The sequence below is a fragment of the Puma concolor genome, chromosome B1, assembly GCF_028749965.1.
Source record: "Puma concolor isolate L17-30 chromosome B1, mPumCon1.1.hap2, whole genome shotgun sequence".
In the NCBI taxonomy this organism is placed as follows: domain Eukaryota; kingdom Metazoa; phylum Chordata; class Mammalia; order Carnivora; family Felidae; genus Puma; species Puma concolor.
The window spans coordinates 49,626,375-49,647,660 of NC_141670.1; the positions used below are offsets into that span (position 1 = coordinate 49,626,375).

The 21,286-nt window shown below is 38.9% G+C and overlaps 2 protein-coding genes across 6 annotated transcripts in view; one reads left to right on the top strand and one right to left on the bottom strand.

Annotated features, from left to right (window-relative positions):
• Positions 1 to 7,316, top strand: part of ESCO2 (establishment of sister chromatid cohesion N-acetyltransferase 2) — a 29,675-nt gene extending 22,359 nt beyond the window's left edge. Inside the window, exons 10-11 of the mRNA XM_086703755.1 lie at positions 2,846 to 3,012; positions 5,795 to 7,316. Of these exons, the coding sequence (XP_086559881.1) occupies positions 2,846 to 3,012; positions 5,795 to 5,927 (300 nt within the window). The 3' untranslated portion in view covers positions 5,928 to 7,316. The remainder of the gene's footprint in view (positions 1 to 2,845; positions 3,013 to 5,794) is intronic.
• A 6,200-nt stretch (positions 7,317 to 13,516) lies between these two features.
• The window catches only part of PBK (PDZ binding kinase), a 29,796-nt gene continuing 22,026 nt past the window's right edge, over positions 13,517 to 21,286 (bottom strand). For 4 of the 5 annotated variants that reach the window (XM_025921828.2, XM_086703756.1, XM_086703758.1 and 1 more), the window contains exons 7-8: positions 15,226 to 15,405; positions 13,517 to 14,470 (exon numbers count right to left, since the gene is read on the bottom strand). In XM_025921828.2, the coding sequence (XP_025777613.1) occupies positions 14,271 to 14,470; positions 15,226 to 15,405 (380 nt within the window). In that variant the 3' untranslated portion in view covers positions 13,517 to 14,270. The remainder of the gene's footprint in view (positions 14,471 to 15,225; positions 15,406 to 21,286) is intronic. The other variant, XM_086703759.1, reaches the window with a different exon arrangement.

A 21,286-nucleotide genomic window follows, 5' to 3' on the forward strand; every position in this document is an offset into this window, starting at 1 on the left:
AACTCTTGGTTTTGGCTCGGGTCATGATCTCGTGGTTTGTGAGTTCAAGCCCTGCATCGGGCTCTGCGCTGACAGTGTGGAGCCTGCTTGGGATTCTGTCTCTCCTCTCTCTGCCCCACCCCTGCTCATTCCCTCCCTCCCTCCCTCTTTCTCTCTCTCTCTTTCTCTCTCTCTCTCTCTTAAATAAATAAACTTAAAAAATAATAATAATAAAAAAATGCTACCATTGATGACATTTTCCCCTGCTAAAGTATCCTGGACCATATAGATAATTGAAGTCATTTATTTCTATTATATTTGGTATTTTGCCATATATAAAAAGCAGGATTAGTAAGTCTGTCCTGTGTTCATGTAGTCATTTCCATACCTGGACTAGTGATTTTAAATAAGCAAATCTGTAGAGCCCAGATATTGAGGATGTGGCTTAGTGCAGGTTAATATATTTGGCAAAATAATTATTGTCCCTTAATTAGAATCTATTTTAGGTACTAGTGAGCAATGTTCTGGAAGAGGAGTTGGCAAACTTCAGCGCCTGGGCCATGTGTGGCCCACCACTTGTTTTATAAAGTTTCATTAGAACAGAGATATGCTTATTTATTTCCATATTATCTGGTTGTTTTTGTAACAGGTATAACAGATCACATGGCCCAGTGAACCTAAAATATTTATAACTTGGCCCTTTACAGAAAAAGGTTGCCAGCTTTTTTTCTAGAATAGAGAGAGTTTTTGCCTTCAAGGAGCTTATAGTATAATCTTTAGCTAAGGAGAATTATAGTTCAGAGGTGTTCTTTTTACCTGACTTTATAGGATCCCACACTTAGGTCTCCTTCCTTTTAAAAATATTTGATTTCTCAATACATCTGAAAATGATACTAGCATAAATTTTTTACCTTTGTGTAAGTGGTTCCCTTTCTCCCCTCATTTCTACTATCTTTATTACTCTTCCTTATTTTCTCTTTTTTCACCATATATACATATACATATACATATACATACATATATACATACACATATATATATATATATGTATACACACACACACACACACACACACACACACACACACACACACAATATAGTGTCCCTCGTGTGTTTATCAGAAGCTGGAGAGAAAAGCAGCTGGTTTGTATTAGTAGTCAATTTGGCCTTTTATTCTAAAGAAGTAGACTATTTATGTAGTGATAATAAGCAAATATAGCTAAATAACATATATTCTCTTCTACTTTTTCGTATTTCAAGAGCAATGTTTTCTTGATGGTAGTTAAAACTTAAGTACCCACCTATCAGAGCAGCTATATTAAAAAATAGTGACAAGGCACCTGGGTGGCTCAGTCGGTTGAGTGTCTGACTTTTGATTTTGGCTCTTGTCACAATCTCAGGGTTATGGGATGGAGCCCCATATTGGACTCCACGCTGAGTGTGGAACCTGCTTAAGAGTCTCTCTCTTCCTCTCTGTCTCTCAAAAAAAGATAAAAAATAGTGACAATATCAAATGCTGGCAAGGCTGCAGGGAAAACTAGATCTTTTAGACATTGTTGGAGAGAACATAAAATGTTAGGACTACAAAATGTTTGACAGTTTCTTAAAAAACTAATCCTACATTTATATGACCCAGCAGTCCTACTTCTGGTTATTTATCCCAGAGAAATGAAAACCTACTCTACACAAAAGCCCATTCCTGAAAGTTTATAGCAGCTTTTTTGGTAGTGGTCAAAGCCTAGAAACAAAGAAACTGTTCTTCAGTAGGTGAATGATCACTCAAACTGGTACATCCATTCAATGGAATATTAGTCAGCAATAAAAAGGAACAAACTGTTGATATATGCAACAACTTGGACAGACGTCAAGGGCATTGTGCTAGTGAAAAAAGCCAATCTCCAAAGACCACATGATGTATGCTGTCATTTATATGACATCCTCAAAGTAACAGAATTATAGAGTGAGAGAATAGATTGAGGTTGCCAGGGCTTAGAGATGGTTGAGGGAAAAGGTGGACATTATTACACAGAGACAACAAGAGAAAGATCCTTGAGATGATCCAGTAGCTCTGTATGCTGGTTATGGATACAGATGTGATAAGTTGTTCCATGACATGGGAAGATATGCAAACATTATACCTATGTTAAACCCTTTTGGTATTGTACTGCACCTATAGAATATATAATCATTGGAGGAAGCCAGATGAAGGATACATGGATCCTCTGTACTATTTTAAAGATCCTTAAATACCACCCAGATTTCATAGTTAATATGCAAAAATCTTTAGTGTTATCATTTTTTTTAGGATATCATAAATAAATGCAGTTTAGACTGGAGAGAATGGGAGAAGTTTATGTGCTATATTAAAAGTAAGAGTCTGATTTTTATAATTTTTTAATCAATAGAAGGAAGTTCCATAATGGTATGTAATCCACTGGAATATGGGAATATCTCAACACCAGTATTTTTTTAAGCATTGTGTGACCATATTTATTTATTTTCAGAGAAAGAGAGAGAGAGGGAGCTTGCACACGGGGGAGAGGCAGAAAGAGGGGGAGAGAGTCCCAAGCAGGTTCTGCCCTGACAGCACAAAGCCCAATGCGGGGCTTGATCTCATGACCTGAGCCAAAATCAAGAGTTGGATGCTTAACCGACTGAGCCACCCAGGTGCCCCCATGCATTGTGGATAAGTGGATAAGAATCTAGGAAGTATCAGAATTTTAACATTTTTGGTGAAGGTAATAAGATTAATTTTAGATACTTAAGTCTTGTTTGAGGAATGTGAACTCAACTGTACTATTTTTTACAAAGAAATGTGAACTCAACTGTACTATTAGCTCTAGATGCGTCTGTATTATCATTGTAGGCCTTCCGTGTCCTGTCCGAACCAACGGGTCCAAGCTCTAAAGAATGTCATCGGGCTTGGCAATGTTCAGATGTACCAGAACCTGCAGTCTGTGGAATAAGTAGAATCTGGGTCTTCAGACTGAAACGAAGAAAGCGCATTGCAAGACGACTGGTGGATACTCTCAGGTAAGAAATAAAATAAAATAAAATGGATCTAGACCCAGATTGGCTTTCCCAGAACCTTTCCTGGTTTATGAGTCAAAGGGAACGATGTTATAAAGACACTTATGTTTAAATACTGCCAAAGTCAGGCTAAGGCCAGCAATGGCACTGGAAAACAAACAAACAAATACACTAGATGTACTCAGTTTAGGGCACAACATTCCAAATGTGAAACATTGTAGCCCAGTGCTTATTAAACCACCTGTGGTGAAAGACTAGTTTAATTGCACAGCAACACTTTAATAAAATGAAAATGAATTGCTAGAAAATGAAATAGGAAAACAAAATAAAAAAATGAGACATACAAGTCCCCATTTTTATTAGATTCAGCAGATGTGAAATTTAACATTGCAATAAATATAATTTATACAAACAAAATACAGGCTTAAAAAAACTACAGAAATTGTACATTCATTGTTCATTGACTACTGTGTGACTCGGTAATTGATGAAGACTTATAAATCTAACTAAATGTAAAAATGAGTTAGCCAGGCAACCCACAAAATGGGAGAAATTCATCTAATAAGAGTCCAGTATAACCAGTATATATAAAAGAACTCTTCCTATACAACAATAAAAAGACAAATGGCCCAATTAAAGATGGGCAAAGGATTCCAATACACAGTTCTTCTTTGAAATACATATGGCTGCCACCAAGGATTCGCAAACTAAAACCATGATGAGATACCACTTCATACTCACTAAACTGTTAGTGATATGACTTACTTGCTTGTTAACATACCTGATCTAGGTTGGATGGATGAGTTTCGTTTCACAACACTTACTCTCTCGACCTCTATACTTAAGAGAACAGGTTACAATCCAGGGACCATACTTTGAGGAGTGATCTAGCCTTGTGAGTCCTGTACGCTTTTTAGGAAAGAACACCCAAGACCGCTGTGGGATCCAGTGTTGGGCCATAATCCTAGTCACCTGCACATACCTTATAAAGGCGAGTAGTGAGAATTAGTGTCTATAATGATTTTATTTGATAGTTAATTATGAAAAATCTCTATTTTTTTTAATGTTTATTTTGAGAGAGAGCGAGAGAGAGAGAGAGCATGAGCAGGGGAGGGGCAAAGAGAGAGGGAGACACAGAATCGGAAGCAGGTTCCAGGCTCTGAATTGTCAGCACAGAGCCCGATGTGGGGGCTTAAACTTGTGAACTGCGAGATCTTGACCTGAGCCAAAGTCGGATGCTTAACCAACTGAGCCACGCAGGTGCCCCGAAGTGCCTCTATTTTTTATATTTTATGTTAAATATTTTATACTAAGAGATACAAATTTGGCATGGGAAATACCAGTATCTAACCTAGTTCCACCAGGCAGTAGTCCAATGCTTCTCAAACTTGAAAGTGCATATGAATCACCTGAGGATCTTGTTAAAATGTAGGTGTGATTGAGTAGGTTGGAGTGGGGCCTGAGATTCTGCATTCCTGATATGCTCTCAGGTAGTGATGAGTGTAGATCATACGCTGGGTACTAAGGCAGTAAGTAGGTTATCTATAAGCAGAAGTTTCCCTTAAAGGAAAAATAAAAACACATGCATCTGAGAACGAACACATCTCTTCTCACATCTGTGAGTTGAAATACAGGTAACATAAGTGGCAGCTATCCTGTAGAGGGGCCTTAGGCTTCATTCTCTCTGGTTTATACAGGCAACATATGTTTAAATCCTTACAAAGGTAGAATATCGCCCCTAGTTGTTTTACATAAGAAGCAACAGAGGCTCACCAGGGATTATTAGTACACGTTTACACAGGCTAGTAAAAGGACAGAGTTAGGACTCAAACCCACAGATCTCATGTTCTTTCTATAACTGATGTCACTTTATAAGTGAGACAGTAAGCTCTATTTAATCAAACCAGTATTTTGCTTTAGATTCTAGTAAATTCAGCCATAAACTTTGTGTGAAATTATATAGTATACCATATACTTAAATCTTAACTTCTAATTGAATCCAATCTTTAATTTTATATTTTTAAAATTTCAAACCTGTGGGGTACCTGGGTGGCTCAGTTGGTTAAGTGTCCAACTTTGGCTCAGGTCATGATCTCACAGTCGATGAGTTCAAAGCCTGTGTTGGGCTCAGTGCTGACTGCTTGGAGCCTGGAGCCTGCTTCGGATTCTGTGTCTCCCTCTCCCTCTGCCCCTCCCCGCTTGTGTTCTGCCTCTCTCTCTCTCTTTCTCTCTCTCTCTCAAAAATAAATAAAACCTATAAAAAAGTGCAAGAATAGAAAAAGAAGCCCTTATTTACCTTTGCCCAAATTCATCAAGTTTTAACATTTACTTTCTTCTTGAATTATTTAAAGGTAAGGTATGTATATTACGCCCCTTTAGTACTTCAGCGTGTATTTCTTAAGTCCAAAGATCCTTCCTCATGTAAGCATACTTGAGTTATCAAATACCGGGTATTTAGTGTTGATGTAATGCTTTCCTCTACTGTATGGTCCATATATCAGTTTTGTCGTGTGTCTCCGCGTCCATCATAGCATTTCTTTTTCCTGTCTAGATCACATTGCATGTAGTTGTCTTAACTCTTTTGTCTTCATCTCCTTTCTTTCTCTTTCTCTCTCCCTATCTCTGACCCTCTCGTATACTCTCTCTCTCAAAATAAATAAACCAAAAAAAAAGTGCTTAAAGAGATCAAAATTATATATTTGGACTGCTTTAAAATACGTCTGCTAACGTTTAATCAGAATTTTAAATTAGTTCCATTGTTAAATTGTCTTTTCCTCTTTTTTAGGAATTGCTTCATGTTTGGCTGTTTTCTCAAGACTGATGAAATAGCATTTTCTGACCCAACACCAGATGGCAAGTTATTTGCAACCAAATACTGCAACACCCCTAATTTCCTTGTATATAATTTTAATAGTTAAAGCCAGTCTCTACTATAGAACAGTTACTGTGTGGACGATTTCAGACAGCCCCATATCCTATAATAGGAACTATTTAATAGATACCAAAATAAAAATACTAAGACACACATATATACACATAAACCTGTATTAGTTTTATTTCTTATGAATCAAAAAGTGAGGGATAAATTTGTTGAAAAGTATCTGGGGACTCAAAAAAAGGAAAAGTCTTTGGATAATATATACTGACTAGCATTGGAATCCTTAATTATGAAACTTGATAGCTCTAACTGGAAAATGACATGCCTCCTTCATCAAAACATTGACAAAGCAAGGTGGTTTCCACAGAAATGTGACCATTTCTCTCTTATGAAGCACACTTTTGCACAGGGATTACCTCATGCCCCATCAGAAGCAAATAAAATTTAAAGATAGGCAAATAAGTTCCATGCCCAATCTTTAATGGTAATTCCCAAATTCTGTACACAAAATTTTTAGTTTATAGGTATTGGCTGTAGCAACTGAGTTTCAAAATATTTAGAAAGTGTTTCGAATTTTTAATTTGTAATAGGGCTTTCCCATCTTTATGGTAAATAAAGAATGAGCAAAATTTCCATATCCTTTGATGTAGAACAGAATTCTGTAGCTTAATGTTTTAATCTTTTTGCAAATCATATCAATCAAGACATACTTGTCATCAGATCCAATTAAAATTAACCGTAGTAATTGCACTATTGTCATTTCATTCATTTCAGTGTGAAAATGCTAACTGTACTAATCTTTAGTACACTTGTTACTGGGGATTGATGTCATTAACACAATAGATGCCCATTTCGTTTAGATGATTCATATGGTTACATTTTTAATATTTTTGCATGTTTAAAATACATCTTGTTCTGAGACATCTGGCGAAGGTGGTGACAAAATGAATAGTAATATAACTATTACTATTTTATAGTAATATAACTGAGGTTAGTAAATGAATATATCTAGGCCGGAGAACTCGTGATAACATTATGTAAATACACCTCCATATGCACACATTTTTCTAGTATAATTCTTGGATACTTTCTTTGAAGAGCAAAGAATTACTCATATTGTTTTGATTCTAAAAATCACTTAACTGCTGTCTGGTGGTAAGATGCTAGGGAAGTAGTTTTCCAGGTTATAACTTGGTAGAATCTGTTCACGTGCATTCTTTTATTTGCCTGTAAGGTAACATGTTTCCAAAATTTAAAAGCCTGCATTCCAGAAAGAATATGGAAGTGTTAAGATGTAATTTTGCAAACATTTTAATGCTGTTTTCTGCACTGCTGTTTTTGTTTTAAATATTTTATTTAAAAAATTTTATTAACATTATTTTGCTTGCTCAGTGCTTTTGTGATGAATCAATTAAAATTCTTCTCAATATTCTCTGTCTATTTTTTTATACAACCAAATATATTGATTTTCTTTCTGTATTTTTGTGATTATAAAAACAGTACGTGCTCCTTGATTCCAAAAACCAATCACTGAAAATATAGCCAACACAAAAAACTGCACACTGGATGTTTATAGCAGCTTTACTCATAATTGCCAAAACTTGGAGGCAACCAAGGTGTCAGCCACAAAAAGGCACATAGGAAACTTAATATTACTGAGTGAAAGAAGCCAATGTGAAAAGGCTGCAGACTGTATGATTCCCACTGTATGATAATCTGGAAAAGACAAAACTGGAGACCGTGAGAAGCTCAGGAGTTCGAGGGGAGTGGAGGATAACTAGGTGGGGCACGGGACTTTGAGGGCAGGGAAAGTACTGTGCAGGATACTGTAACGGGTCCATCTCTAACGTTGTCCAAACCCATAGAACGGACAACACCAAGAGTAAAAAACTCGATTTGTCAACGTGGGTTCATCAGTTGCAACAAGTGTCCCTAGTGGTGGGATGTTGGTAGTTGGGGGCCATGCATGTGAGGGGCAAAGGGTTTGTGTGGTAAATCTCTGCTTCCTCTGATTTTGCTGTGAACTTAAAATTGCTCTAAAAAAAAAATTGAAAGCTTCAAAAAACAAAAACAAAAAAAAAAACAAGGAAAGCCTGATAAATGATCATAGCCACAGAGACACGACAACTAAATGTAATGCAGTGTCCCGGCACAGAAGGGCAAAATAAATCTGAATCAAGTATACCTTCGTTAGTGTGTCAGTATTGGCTCATTGGTATGTTAATTGTGACAAGTATACTAATGTAAGACGTGGGTAATAGGGGAGGCTAGGTGTAGGGTATATGGGAATTCTCTTTGCGGTTTTCCTGTAAAGCTAAAATGGACATCTCCATTATCAATGCCTTCATAATTACTACCCAGGTCAAAAAAGTAAAACACTGCCAGCTGCCCAGAGTCCTCCTCACATTCTCTTTAATCATCATTTTCCCCAAATGTAACTACCCTTTGATGTCTAAGTTTCGTCTGGTTTTGAGCTTAATATAAATTGAATATGTTGTCAAGATGCATCCATGTTATTCTGTCTAGTTGACACCCATTTTCATGGTTGTATATTCCATTAAAAGAATATACCATAATTTATTGGGGTGGCTGAGTGGCTCAGTCGGTTGAGCGTCCGACTTCGGCTCAGGTCGTGATCTCCCGGTCCTTGAGTTCGAGCCCCACGTCAGGCTCTGTGCTGACAGCTCAGAGCCTGGAGCCTGCTTCAGGTTCTGTGTCTCCCTCTCCCTCTGCTCCTCCTCCACTCATGCTCTCTCTCAAAAATGAATAAATGTTAAAAAAAAATACCATAATTTATACTACTGTTGATAAGCATTGCTACCTTTGCCATTATACGCTACCTTTGTGATAAACTGCGTCCAACGTATGGGTCTCTTTCTGCCTGCTTATTCCCTCTAGCCTCGCTGGTCATCCTTACACCAGTACCATATTGTGTTATCAGATTCCTGAAGTTGGTATTGTAAATTCTTCCACCTTTTTTCTCTCCGGGAGTATTTTGTCTATTCTTGATCCTTTGCATTTGCATGTACAGTTTACAATCGGTTTAAGATCCTCAAAAAGCCATCACCAATTCAAAAAAAAAAAAATCTGTTGGGATTTTACTGGAATTGCATCACATCTACAGATCCGTTTGGGAGGATTGAATGCAAAAGATATATTTTTCTGGTGTATTCCCCATTTAGTTTCTCAGCAATTTGGGGTTTTCAGTGTAGTTATGTAATTTTTTAGGATTTACTCTTAAAGCATTTGATACTTTCTTTGAAACCACTGGAAATAAGATTGTTAAAGTTTCATTTGCTGATAAAACACAACAGACTTTTCCATATTGATCTTCGGTTCAGCAGCCTTTCTAAATTTAATTCTAAAGATTCATTTGCAGATTATTTTTGGATTTTCAGGTTGTTGGGTTTTGTTTTTTTTTTTAAGTTTATTTTGAGAGCTTGCACGCATGTGCGAGCAAGGGGGTGGGGGTGGGGAGAATCCCAAGCAGGCACCACACCCAATGCAGAGCCAGACACAGGGCTTGATCCCAAGAACCGTGAGATCATGACCTGAGCTGAAACCAAGAGTCAGATGCTTAACTGATGTGAGCCAGGCAGGTGCCCCTGGGTTTTCAGTTTTGAAGTAATGTCTCATTTCATTTTTCATGAAAATACCATTTTCATGAAATACCATAGACTGGGTGGCTTAACAATTTAGCTCTCTGGTTGGTTCCCGAGTCCAGTTAAGTCCAATTTCAAGGCACTGGCAGATCCAGGACCTGGTGAGGGCCCGCTTCCTGCCTTGCTTGCGGTCTCCTTGCTGTATCCTCACATGGCAGCGCTCCTCTGTCAGGGATACTAATCCCTCTCCTGAGGGCTCCGCCTTCATAATCACCCCCCAAAGGCGCCCATCCCATTAGGGATTAGGCTTCAGCATGAATTTCAGAGGGACAAACTTTCTAATCCATAGCAACTATAAAATGTTTACCATAGCTTGTTAGATATACACTCTTATGTTAAGGAAGCTCCTCTATTCCTAGGTTTCTAAGAGGCATTTGTTTTTCTAAGAGGCTTTTAAACATTTAACTCTGGATTTTATCAAAATTTTTCTTCTTTGGAGGTAGCTGATTTTTCTTCATTGGATGAATATGGTGATTACATTGTTCTTAAGTCAACCTAGTCTTGCTGAAATAATCTCAACTTGGCCCTGAGGTTTTTATGTTACTGGCTTTGGTTTACTACTATTTTGTTTAGGATTTTCTTCATCTGTTCATGAGAGCGATTGGGTATCTATAGGAGATGCACTGATGTTTCCTTTTTTCATTTATGATGCTTTTTTTTTTTTTTCTTTTACTCTCTAGATGACTCTTGCTAAGGCTTATTAGGCTTATAAATTTTATTCGTATTTTCAAAAACAACTTTTGGCATTGTTGATCCTATCCATTATAGATTTCTCCATTTTCTATGGTAGGTTTTGTCTTTAAATTTATACTTCTTTCTTTCTTTTGGGAGGGAGTTTTACTTTTTCTTATATTCTTAGCTCACCAATTTTTCAGGTTTCAATAGCATTTAAGACCATATATCTCGGGGCACCTGGGTGGCTCAGTCAGTTAAGCATCTCTTGATTTCGGCTCAGGTCATGATATGATCCATGCGATCGAGCTCCGCGTCAGGTTCCTTGCTGGCTGTGGAGCCTGCTTGGAATTCTCTCTCTGCCTCTCCCTGCTCATGCTGTCTCTCTCAATAAACTTTAAAAACAAAAAAGACCATAAATCTCTATAATCACAATTTCAGCTGTATCCCACAAGTTTATATATATGTATTTTTTATTTGCTTTTTTTGAGAGCACATGCACACAGGGCAGAGGGAAAGGGAGAGAGAGAATCCCAAGCAGGCTTCACACCCAGAGCGGATCCAAACTCGGGGCTCAATCTCACAACTGTGAGATCATAACCTGAGACAAAATCAAGAGTCAGACACTAAATGGACTGAGCCACATAGACACCCCTATATATAGTATTTTATTTATAAATCTCTAATTTCAATTAACAAATTGTCGATTAAAGTAGGAACCAGGAGGGGCGCCTGGGTGGCGCAGTCGGTTGAGCGTCCGACTTCAGCCAGGTCACGATCTCGCGGTCCGTGAGTTCGAGCCCCACGTCAGGCTCTGGACTGATGGCTCAGAGCCTGGAGCCTGTTTCCGATTCTGTGTCTCCCTCTCTCTCTGCGCCTCCCCCGTTCATGCTCTGTCTCTCTCTGTCCCAAAAATAAATAAACGTTGAAAAAAAAAATTAAAAAAAAAAAAAAAAAAAAGTAGGAACCAGGAGGCAATAAATAATCCTCAACATTTCTTGAGCAGCTACTTATCCCCATTTTCTTTTTCAGAGAGAGAACGCAAGCACAAGCACAAGCAGGGGAGGAACAGACAGGGAGACACAGAATCCAAAGCAGGCTCCAGGCTTCAAGCTGGCAGTGCAGAACCCAACACAGGGCTTGAACCCATGAACTGTGAGATCATGACCCGAGCTGAAGTCGGACGCTTAACTGACTGAGCCACCCAGGCGCCCCTGTCTCCATTTTCTAGAGATGCAAATAGGCTCTTGGAGGCCTTACACTGATAGCAAAGGGAGATTTTCTGGGAAGTGAGAAAGCTACTTGGGAGGAGCCTATTTGCTAACTATAATTAATTACAATTAATACAGCAAAAAGATTAGTCCCACTGTATCCTCAAACCAGTCACATTACTTTTCTGCGAATGAGGCAAATGGCCAAAAGGAAGGCAACATCTGAAAGAACAAGTTCCAGAATAAGAATAAAAAATTTTCTTACAGTTCGTAGCAAATTTTCTGCAACTCCGTGTTGAGGACTTCAAGGCTGTATTCAGACACAAGATGGAAAGCATGCGGGATCATTTTGCAGTGCCTGCCATCGACAAGCCTGGTCATTGTGCGGTCCTTGGGCATTAGTTTGTTTCCATTTAATATTCCAACTGTAGGAAGTGGACACAAATTTCTCAGGGATAAAAAGTATTGGATTATGTGTTAAAAAGCTGTAATTCAGGAGAATGGACCAAGAGAGACACTGCCTTGTGAGATTAGCAGACCTATTAAGAATGAAATCACTCCCTCTCTCTCTGCCCCTCCCCCATTCATGCTCTGTCTCTCTCTGTCCCCCCCCAAAAAATAAATAAACGTTGAAAAAAAAAATTAAAAAAAAGAATGAAATCACATATAAGTCAAAGTGAGGGTAACTATCAGGGCACAAAACTGTTCAGATTTTTCTAGAAGTCAGCTTTCAGGTTTTTTTTTTTTTTTTAAGTTTGTTTCTTTGAGAGAGCCAGTGTGAGGTGGGGAGGGTCAGAGAGATTGGGAGAGAGAATCCCAAACAGGCTCCATGCTGTCAGTGCAGAGCCGGACTTGGGACTCGAGCTCATGAACCGAGAGATCATGACTTGAGCCAAAACCAAGAGTTGGCTGCTTAACTGACTGAGCCACCCAGGCACCCTGACAGTAATTATTTTTTAAGTTTATTTATTTTGAGAAAGACAGAGACAGTACAAGTTGGGGAGGGGCAGAGAAAGGGAGAGAAAACCCCAAGCAGGCTCTGCACTGCCAGCACAGAGCCCGATGCAGGGCTCAAACCCATGAAGCCATGAGATCATGACCTGAATTGAAACCAAGAGTTGAACGCTTAACCGACTGAGCCATCCAGGACCCCCCCAAGGGGATTTTTTAAAAAAAAAATAAGATTTATTGCCAAATTGGCTAACATACAGTGTGTAAAGTGTGCTCTTGGTTTTTGGGGGTAGATTCCCGCGGTTCATCGCTTACATACAACACCCAGTGCTCATCCCAACAACTGCCCTCCTCAATGCCCATCACCCATTTCCCCCTCTCCCCCACCACCCTGTTTGTCCTCTGTATTTAAGAGTCTCTTACGGTTTGCCTCCCTCCCTGCCTGTAACTTTTTTTTTCTTCCCTTCCCTTCCCCCATGGTCTTCTGTTAAGTTCCTTAAGATCCACATGAGTGAAAACATGATCTTTCTCTGACTTATTTCACTTAGCATACCTTTCAGCTCCGTCCATGTTGTTGCAAATGGCAAGATTTCATTCTTTTTGATCACCAAGTAATATTCCATTGTATATATATGCCACATCTTCTTTATCCATTCATCAGTTGATGGACATTTAGGCTCTTTCCATAATTTGGCTATTGTTGAGAGTGCTGCTATAAACACTGGGGTACAAGTGCCCCTATGCATCAGCACTCCTGTATCTCTTGGGTAAATTCCTAGCTGTGCTATTGCTGGCTCATAGGGTAGATCCATTTGTAATTTTTTGAGGAACCTCCACACTGTTTTCCAGAGCGGCTGCACCAGTTTGCATTCCCACCAACAATGCAAGAGGGTTCCCGTTTCTCCACATCGCTTCCCACAGTCAAGTCTGGGTGTATCACCTGGAGTCACAGGGACAATTCATTAACTAAAAATTCCCAGGTGGCTTCTGTGGCACACAGATGGAAGATGCTGATCCAAATCATCACCTTCATTTCAGATTAACAAATGAGACCACAAGAGAGAAACAAACCTACCACATTCACTCAACACACCTAATGACACTCAAATTAATGAAATCTAAAACAAGACACCTTCTGGTAACTACAGTCTCCTTTATTCTATATCATTCTATTAGAGTTTTATTATTTTTACACCAGAACTGTGATATGCTTAAGGTATAGATTATTAAACAAAAAATAAAAAAGGGATCTCAATACAGAAAATACATTTAATAAATAAAGCAAAAGCCAAAGATCGGGGGAGACCCAAGAGCACAAAACAAGCCTTAACCAAAAACGTCTGGAAATACCCAAGGAGCTAGTCTTTTGAGCCATTTCTCTTGGCTTCCAGTGACCATATTTAATAAGGAGCACATCTGCCCAAAAAGGCCAGCAAAAAGGTTAATGGTTTAAAAGATAAGCAAAAGTAGACTTAAGTTGTACTGCGCAAAGTGCTTTCAACAGATCCATTAAAAATAAAGAATATGTGAGAAACATTAATAAAAGTGATGGTCACTCCAAATCAATGTTAGACATACAGTTTACAGCATTTTATTACTGCTAGGGTTTTAAATCTGTATGTATGTACAAATCCAAATATTTGAGTAGCTAGTTTCTTAAACTTTCTAGAAAACCTACTACAATCTCAAATGCTTATCATCATAAGCATGTTAAGAAATATTGTAACTGTTCAAGTGTTAACTAGGTGCTACGGTCCTAAGACAGGCCACTTCCAAAAAGTCTAATAACTATGGATTATCACAGTAACTATATAATGTATTACAGTAAACAGAACAGTTATACACATGAGCCATCTGGAAAGCTCAGCAGTCATGAATATGAGGTGATCACTGGACATCCATTTCCAAAGCTTCCACGATGTGTGCAGCAGAAGGGCGATCCTTAGGGTCTTCATTAGTGCAAACAGAGAAGAGTTCAATTACTTTCTGGTACGTTTCATCCAGCTCTTCCATATTAACGGGTGGCCTCGTCCCCAAAGCTGCATAGTAGGCTTCATCATCAAAGTCACTTTCATCAAAAGTTTTATCTGCTCGTGAAGGCGTTGGAGATTGAAACAAACAAAATAACTTTTAAGTCAGGAAAAGCTTAGCAACTGCTCAAACTCACCCTCCCGAAACAAGAACTCCTCGTCCACTATGTTTTCGGTATGCACAGGCCATCTCTTCAATTATCCTGCCGTGGTGAAGATTAGATACTGTCACGGTTTATAGGTTACAACCCCCCACCCTCTTACTGTGATAGCTTTCCAATCTTTTCCTTAGACTTTAGTGGCAGGATTCTCACACAGAGTCGTGACACAGAGGCTTTTCTTTCCAGGAATCAACTTTATTCGTGCTGGCACGGCTCAGTGGCGCTCGTACCCGAACACACAAACATGCAGTCTGATTAAGTGGTCTCATGTTACAAGGTCATGAGGGATGTTATCACATATGCATGCAGCCAGGTTGCCTTGAGGTTTTTTGGTTTTGTTTTGTTTTTTATTTCCTTAGGGAGGGGACCCTACCACAAGACAAGAGGAACTTTTAAGGAAACGTTTTGGTCTGTAGGGTTTTCTCAATTTATCTCCCTATTATCAATTAACCTACAACTCATTTATATGAGAGTAAACTGAGATAGCACCAAGTTAGTCAGTAGTAATATAATCCACATCTCATGCCACTACCACTAAATCAAACATCTGTTTTAAATTTCAATGTAATAGATAAAATATAATTTTATAAGCTAATCTTTAGTTCAAACTGAAGAGACTAGGATTTATGTTAAAAAAATATGTGGTTATACCTTCATCATCACCATCATCATCTGGAAGATTAATGTGTGGAATAGATAAAGTCATCATTTCCCACAGAGTCAGGCCAAAGGCAAATATGTCTGCCTTGTCAGTAATAATACCATTCTCTTCCAAAGCTTCCTTGGGTTTCCAAGGCTCGGTGCCAATGTAACAGGCCTCGGGGTCAGTCACTGAAATGAGTACAAGTAAGTCGGTCATAAGGGCAGGCACTAGAAATCACTAAGAAAAGCAAGCAACCCAAAGAAAAATGGGCAAATGATTTAGCAGGTAGTTTTAAAGGTTAAGAAATGCAGACAGTAAACATGAAAATACACTCAATCTCATTAGTAAGAATTACTTTTTCCTTATCAGATTGTTAAATATTAAAAAGCTAGTCAGTTGGCAAGGGTGTAGAGAAATAGCAATTCTCTTAGGAGGGGGCAGGAATACAGAGAGACTGTGGATGTCAAGAGCACAGACTCCGGAGCCAGACTGCCTTGCCTGGGTTTAAGGACATTTGCGAGTTGTGTGACTGTGAACAGATCAATGCATCTCTGTGCTCCAGCTTCTCCATTTTCAAACCATACTGTCATCAGGCAGAGAGAAGTACCATTTCTCTGCTTCTGTAATTGCTATGTCAGGGGAAAGGATAAGGGTCAAATCACACATTGGCTCTGAAAGCTTCTGCCCAGGAATGACATAGGCCTACTCATATTTCCATTTCCTTCTTCCTTCCCTCCCTTCTTTCCTTTCTCCCTCTCACATTAATAAAGAGAGAACAAATGGGAGGAGGGAGAGAGAAAAATGAGAATCTCGCACTCAGGAAACCAAAGAGCCAGTAGACAAGCACTCATTAATTCATTCATTCAACATTCTCGTGGGGAGGGGTACATCTAATAAGTACACTCTGAAGACAGAGTGAGAACGAAGAAGCCAGACTGGGGCAGCACCCAGCATCGGGTGGCAAGGACGAAAGATGTCTCTATGAGAGCCTTTTCACTTACACCAGCTTTCGGACAGTACACATTGGAAGGCAGTCATGTCCAGTATAAGCTCCCTGAAGGTTTTCCCCCATCCCACCTTGTACCTAAGAGGCACCTAATAGAATGCCCGACTAGGTAAGAGTCTAGACATGGTCGACAAGGGCAGTGGGTCTGGTGGTAAGGTTAAGGAGTCAGTCATACCTCATTCTATGTTGGTCAAATTCCTACAGGGATGGACCACACCAAATAGCTTTCTAGAGCTCAGGATCTAACACATCAGCTCCAACTGGAGATGCCAGCCAAGTGCATTTCCTATATATCCGCGGATATTTGCCCAAGCGTGAGATTAGAATTTAAACATAATGGAAGTGGTTCCCCCACATGTTACTGATCAAGACTGCTTCTCTGTGAAGATGGATTGTTCTGACAAAAGTCTGGTGTGATAATCAACTGACGGTTGACTCATTCCTTTTTGTCAATACAGAAACAATGGTATTTTATTGCCCTTTGCTACATTCAAAAAGGATAAGCAGACATTACCTGATTTAGTTCTCATGGTCATTATGCCAAACTGAAAAATAATTAAACTGGAGCTTCTCCTCATTCTTCAATTCTTAGCTGAAACATTATTTATTTAGGAAGGCCTTTCTCAACATCTAGGCTGTGTTAAGTGGCACTGTTGTGTTTATATAATCCCTTCTATCATAATAGTCATTACGCTGTACATTATTCAAGAGCAGCTTGCTGTCCTAGATTATGAACAGTAAAAGGGTTAAGAACTGAAAAAAACAGAAGAGGAAGGAGAACGTCCAAGTATATTCTACAGGGTGCCTGGGTCGCTCAGTCAGTTGAGCGTCCAACTTTGGCTCAAGTCATGATCTCGCAGTTCGTGAGTTCAAGCCCCATGTCGGGCTCTGTGCTAACAGCTTAGAGCCTGAAGTCTGCTTCAAGTTCTGTTTCTTCCTCTCTCTGCCCCTCCCTCGCTCATGTTCTGTCTGTCTGTCTCTCTCTCTCTCAAAAATAAACATTAAAAAAAAAAATTCAAATGTATTCTACAAGGTCAGCATTGCACTGATACCAAAACTAGATAAAGACACTACAAAAACAAAAAACAAAAACAAAAAAACCCAATAAAACTACCAGCCAATATCCCTGATGAACATATGTGTAAAAATCCTCAATAAAATATTGGCAAACTGCATACAATGGTATAATTAAAGGATCCTTCACCATAATCAATGGATTTTATTCCAGGGATGCAAAGATGGTTTAAGATTGATAAATCAATCAACGTGATTAACCATACCAACAAAACAAAGGATAAAAATCATATGATCATCTTGAGGCACCTGGGTTGCTCAGTCGGTTAAAAGTGTCTGACTCTCCATTTTGGCTCAGGTCGTGATCTCACAGTCCCTGAGATCAGATCAAGCCTTGTGTTGGGTTCTGAGCTGACAGCACAAAGCCTGTTTGGGATTCTTTCTCTCCTTTTTTCTCTGCCCCTCCCCTATTTGCATATGTGTACTCTCTCTCTCTCAAAATAAACTTAAAAAAAAATCATATGATCATCTCAAAAGACGCAGAAAAGGCTTTTGACAAAATTTGACATCTGTTCATGATAAAAATTCATAAAACAAAGTGGGTTTAGAGGAAATATACCTCAACATAATAAAGGCCATAAATGGAAAACCACAGCTAACATCAGTCTCAATGATGAAAAACTGAGAACTTTTCCTCTAAGATCAGGAACAATGTAAGGATGTCCACTTGTGCCACTTTTATTCAACTTAGTACTAGAAGTCCAAGCCATTGTAATCAGACAAGAAAAAAAAAAGACATCCAACTTAGTAAGGAAGAAGTAAGCTGCAGATGAGAAGATGCTTTGCACAGAAAACCCTAAAGACTCCACCAAAAACCTATTAGAAGTAATAAATGAATACAGTAAAGTTTCAGGATATAAAATTAATATACAGAAATCTGTTGCTCTCTATATACTAATAACAAAGTAGAAAAAGAAATTAAGAAAACAATTCCAGGGGCGCCTGGGTGGTTCAGTCAGTTAAGTGTCCAACTTCAGTTCAGGTCATGATCTCACAGTTTCTAAGTTTGAGCCCTGCATTGGGTTCTCTGCTGTCAGCGCAGAGCCTGCTTTGGATCCTCTGTTTGCCTATCTCCCTGCCCCTCCCCAGCTCACTCTCTCTCTCAAAAATAAACATTAAAAATTTTTTTTTAAAAGAAAATCATTTTAAATCATTTAAAATTTTTTTTTTCAACGTTTATTTATTTTTGGGACAGAGAGAGACAGAGCATGAACGGGGGAGGGGCAGAGAGAGAGGGAGACACAGAATCGGAAACAGGCTCCAGGCTCCGAGCCATCAGCCCAGAGCCTGACGCGGGGCTCGAACTCCCAGACCGCGAGATCGTGACCTGGCTGAAGTTGGACGCTCAACCGACTGCGCCACCCAGGCGCCCCTAAATCATTTTAAAAATCATCATTAAAGACAAACAAAAAGCAGAAACCAGACCTACAAATTCAGAGAACTGATGGTTGCCAGAGGGGAGAGGGATGCGGGGCATGGGCAAAATGAGTGAAAGGGAGATACAGTTTCCAGTTATGGGAAGAATAAGTCATAGGGATGAAAGTTACAGCATAGCATTGTATGGTCACAGATGGTAGCTACACTTGGGAAAGCATAGCGTAATGTATAGGTTTATCATACACCTGAAACTAACATAATATTGTGTGCTAACTATAATTAAGTCAAACTATAATCAATTAATTAAAATCAATAAAAAATACATACAAAAATTCTTAAGAAAGGGTAAGGACTGTGTCTATCCTATTTTCCTCTATATTCATAATACCTGGCACAGTGCTTGGCCATACTAAGTATTAACAATATTTGTTAAATAAATAATCTAGAGATAACCACTGTTAAAACTGGGCTTGTCACAGCAACCTTATATTATAGTTGTGAAACATGGGAATATACCACCTATTGAAACACAAAACTTAAAAATAACTTGTAAAGAGGCACCGTGGTGGCTCAGTTGGTTAAGCATCCAACTTCAGCTCAGGTCATGATCTCGCAGTCTGTGAGATCAAACCCTGCGTTGGGCTCTGTGCTGACAGCTCAGAGTCTGGAGCCTGCCTCATATCCTGTGTCTCCCTCTCTGCCTCTCCTCCACTCACAATCTGTCTCTCAAAAATGAGTAAATGTTAAAAAGAAAAAAAAAGAAAAGAAAAAGAAAACTTTTAAAGATTTAGGTGTATTTTTTTCCAAACTTTTCTTAATGTGTACATATTTAAGTGCTATTTTACGATCTGTTCATCTCACTCAATATATCTGGATATACCATTCCTACAAATATAAACCTGTATCATTTTAATAACATTCTATTGTGTGGTGGTACAATAAATTAAACCACTCCTTACTGGTGGACATTCGCCTAAAGTTTTGCATAGTCTATTCTGCTACAATGTATATTTTTATAAGTTAGTACATACACAATTCAGTAAAAAGATTAATTTCTCTCCCAGCACCTGTTATTTTTCAAGTGCTTAGGAGTAAACTTCCTCATAAAGAGAAAGCCTTAGCCCAAGAGAAAAAAGAAGAGAACTGCCTTCTCTTAATGCATGGCTGGTTTAGTAGCTTTAAGAACTGCTATGCTGACTATAAGCATAAATTGATGAAGCGGAGAGTGCCGGTAAAGGAGCTGCGGAGACATTTCCCCCAGGCTTACAAATGTTTTTTTGAGAACGCCAGATCAAGTTTTTAATTAAAAGTATGTATTGAAAATAAATGCCCTCAAATATACACCTTCAAGGAAGCACAAACCCAGGGTTTATGGCTTCACAGGATGGGCTGATGCTGGGCACCAGTGAAGATTTCACGTGTTAGTATTTTTATCAGGATTGTTATCGTTTTCGTTACTGCTGTGTTTTCAACACTGCATGAGTTTTGATTCTTCTGTCTTAACTCTATTTCTTCTACAAGCCTAAGTCTCTTGGTTTTGCAGAAATTAATATATCGGATTACTATAAAAAATGTCTGCAGTGCCCAATTATTTTTTGGAATATGTTCTTGGGAATGAATTACAGGATCAAAGGGCATTTTGAAAGGGGTTTTTTTGTTTTGTTTTGTTTTTGTTTTTTAAATATAGATTTCCAAATTGCCCTCTGAAAAGACTGTACCATTGTAGCAGTTACCAGTGCTGTTCATCAAGTAGGTCATACTCTCCCCCATCTGGACACAAAGATGGATGCACTTTTTGGCCTGTCAAGGTTGGATGGAGCCATCTGACTTGTTCTGGTCAGTGAGTTGTGAAAGAAGTGGCTTCTGTCATTTCTAATCTGGGGCATTTAATTGTTAGCGCAAGACTTGTGGAGCAGCACTTTCCAACAGAACTTTCTGTGGTAATAAAAATGTTCCATATCTGCATTGTCCCAATATGGTAGGCACTAACCATAGGCAGCTACTGAACACTTGAAAAGTGGCTAGGGTGGCTGAGGAAATCAATTTTTAAACTTTTCAAATATTTATTAATTTCAATAACTGTATGTAGCTAGTGGCTACTGTACTACACAGCTCTGGAGCCTTTTTACCCTCCATATGTACAGTGACGGCAGTGTTCCGTATAGCGGATGTTCTAGCCGCTTGGGTCCTAAAAATGAGAATGAAACATAGCCATAATGGATCTGTAGCTTGAATAAGCTGTGGTTGCTTTAAGCCACTGAAGTTTTTGAGGGTGTATGCTACCACAGCAAAACTTATCCTAACGTGAATGATACCTGATATGATACTGAATGATAACCTGAATTGCAACTTATACTTAGTGTATGAGAGTACATGTTAAGCTAATTTGGGAGTAAGTCAGCCAAAGACAAATACATGATTTCACTCATGTGTGGAAGTTGAGAAACAAAACAGATGAACATGGGGGAAGGGAAGGAAAAATAAGATAAAGACAGAGAGGAGACAAACCATTAGAGACTCTTAAATACAGAGAACAAACTGAGGGTTGCTGGTGGGGTGTTGGGCGGGGATGGGCTAGATGGGTGATAGGCATTAAGGAGGGCACTTGTTAG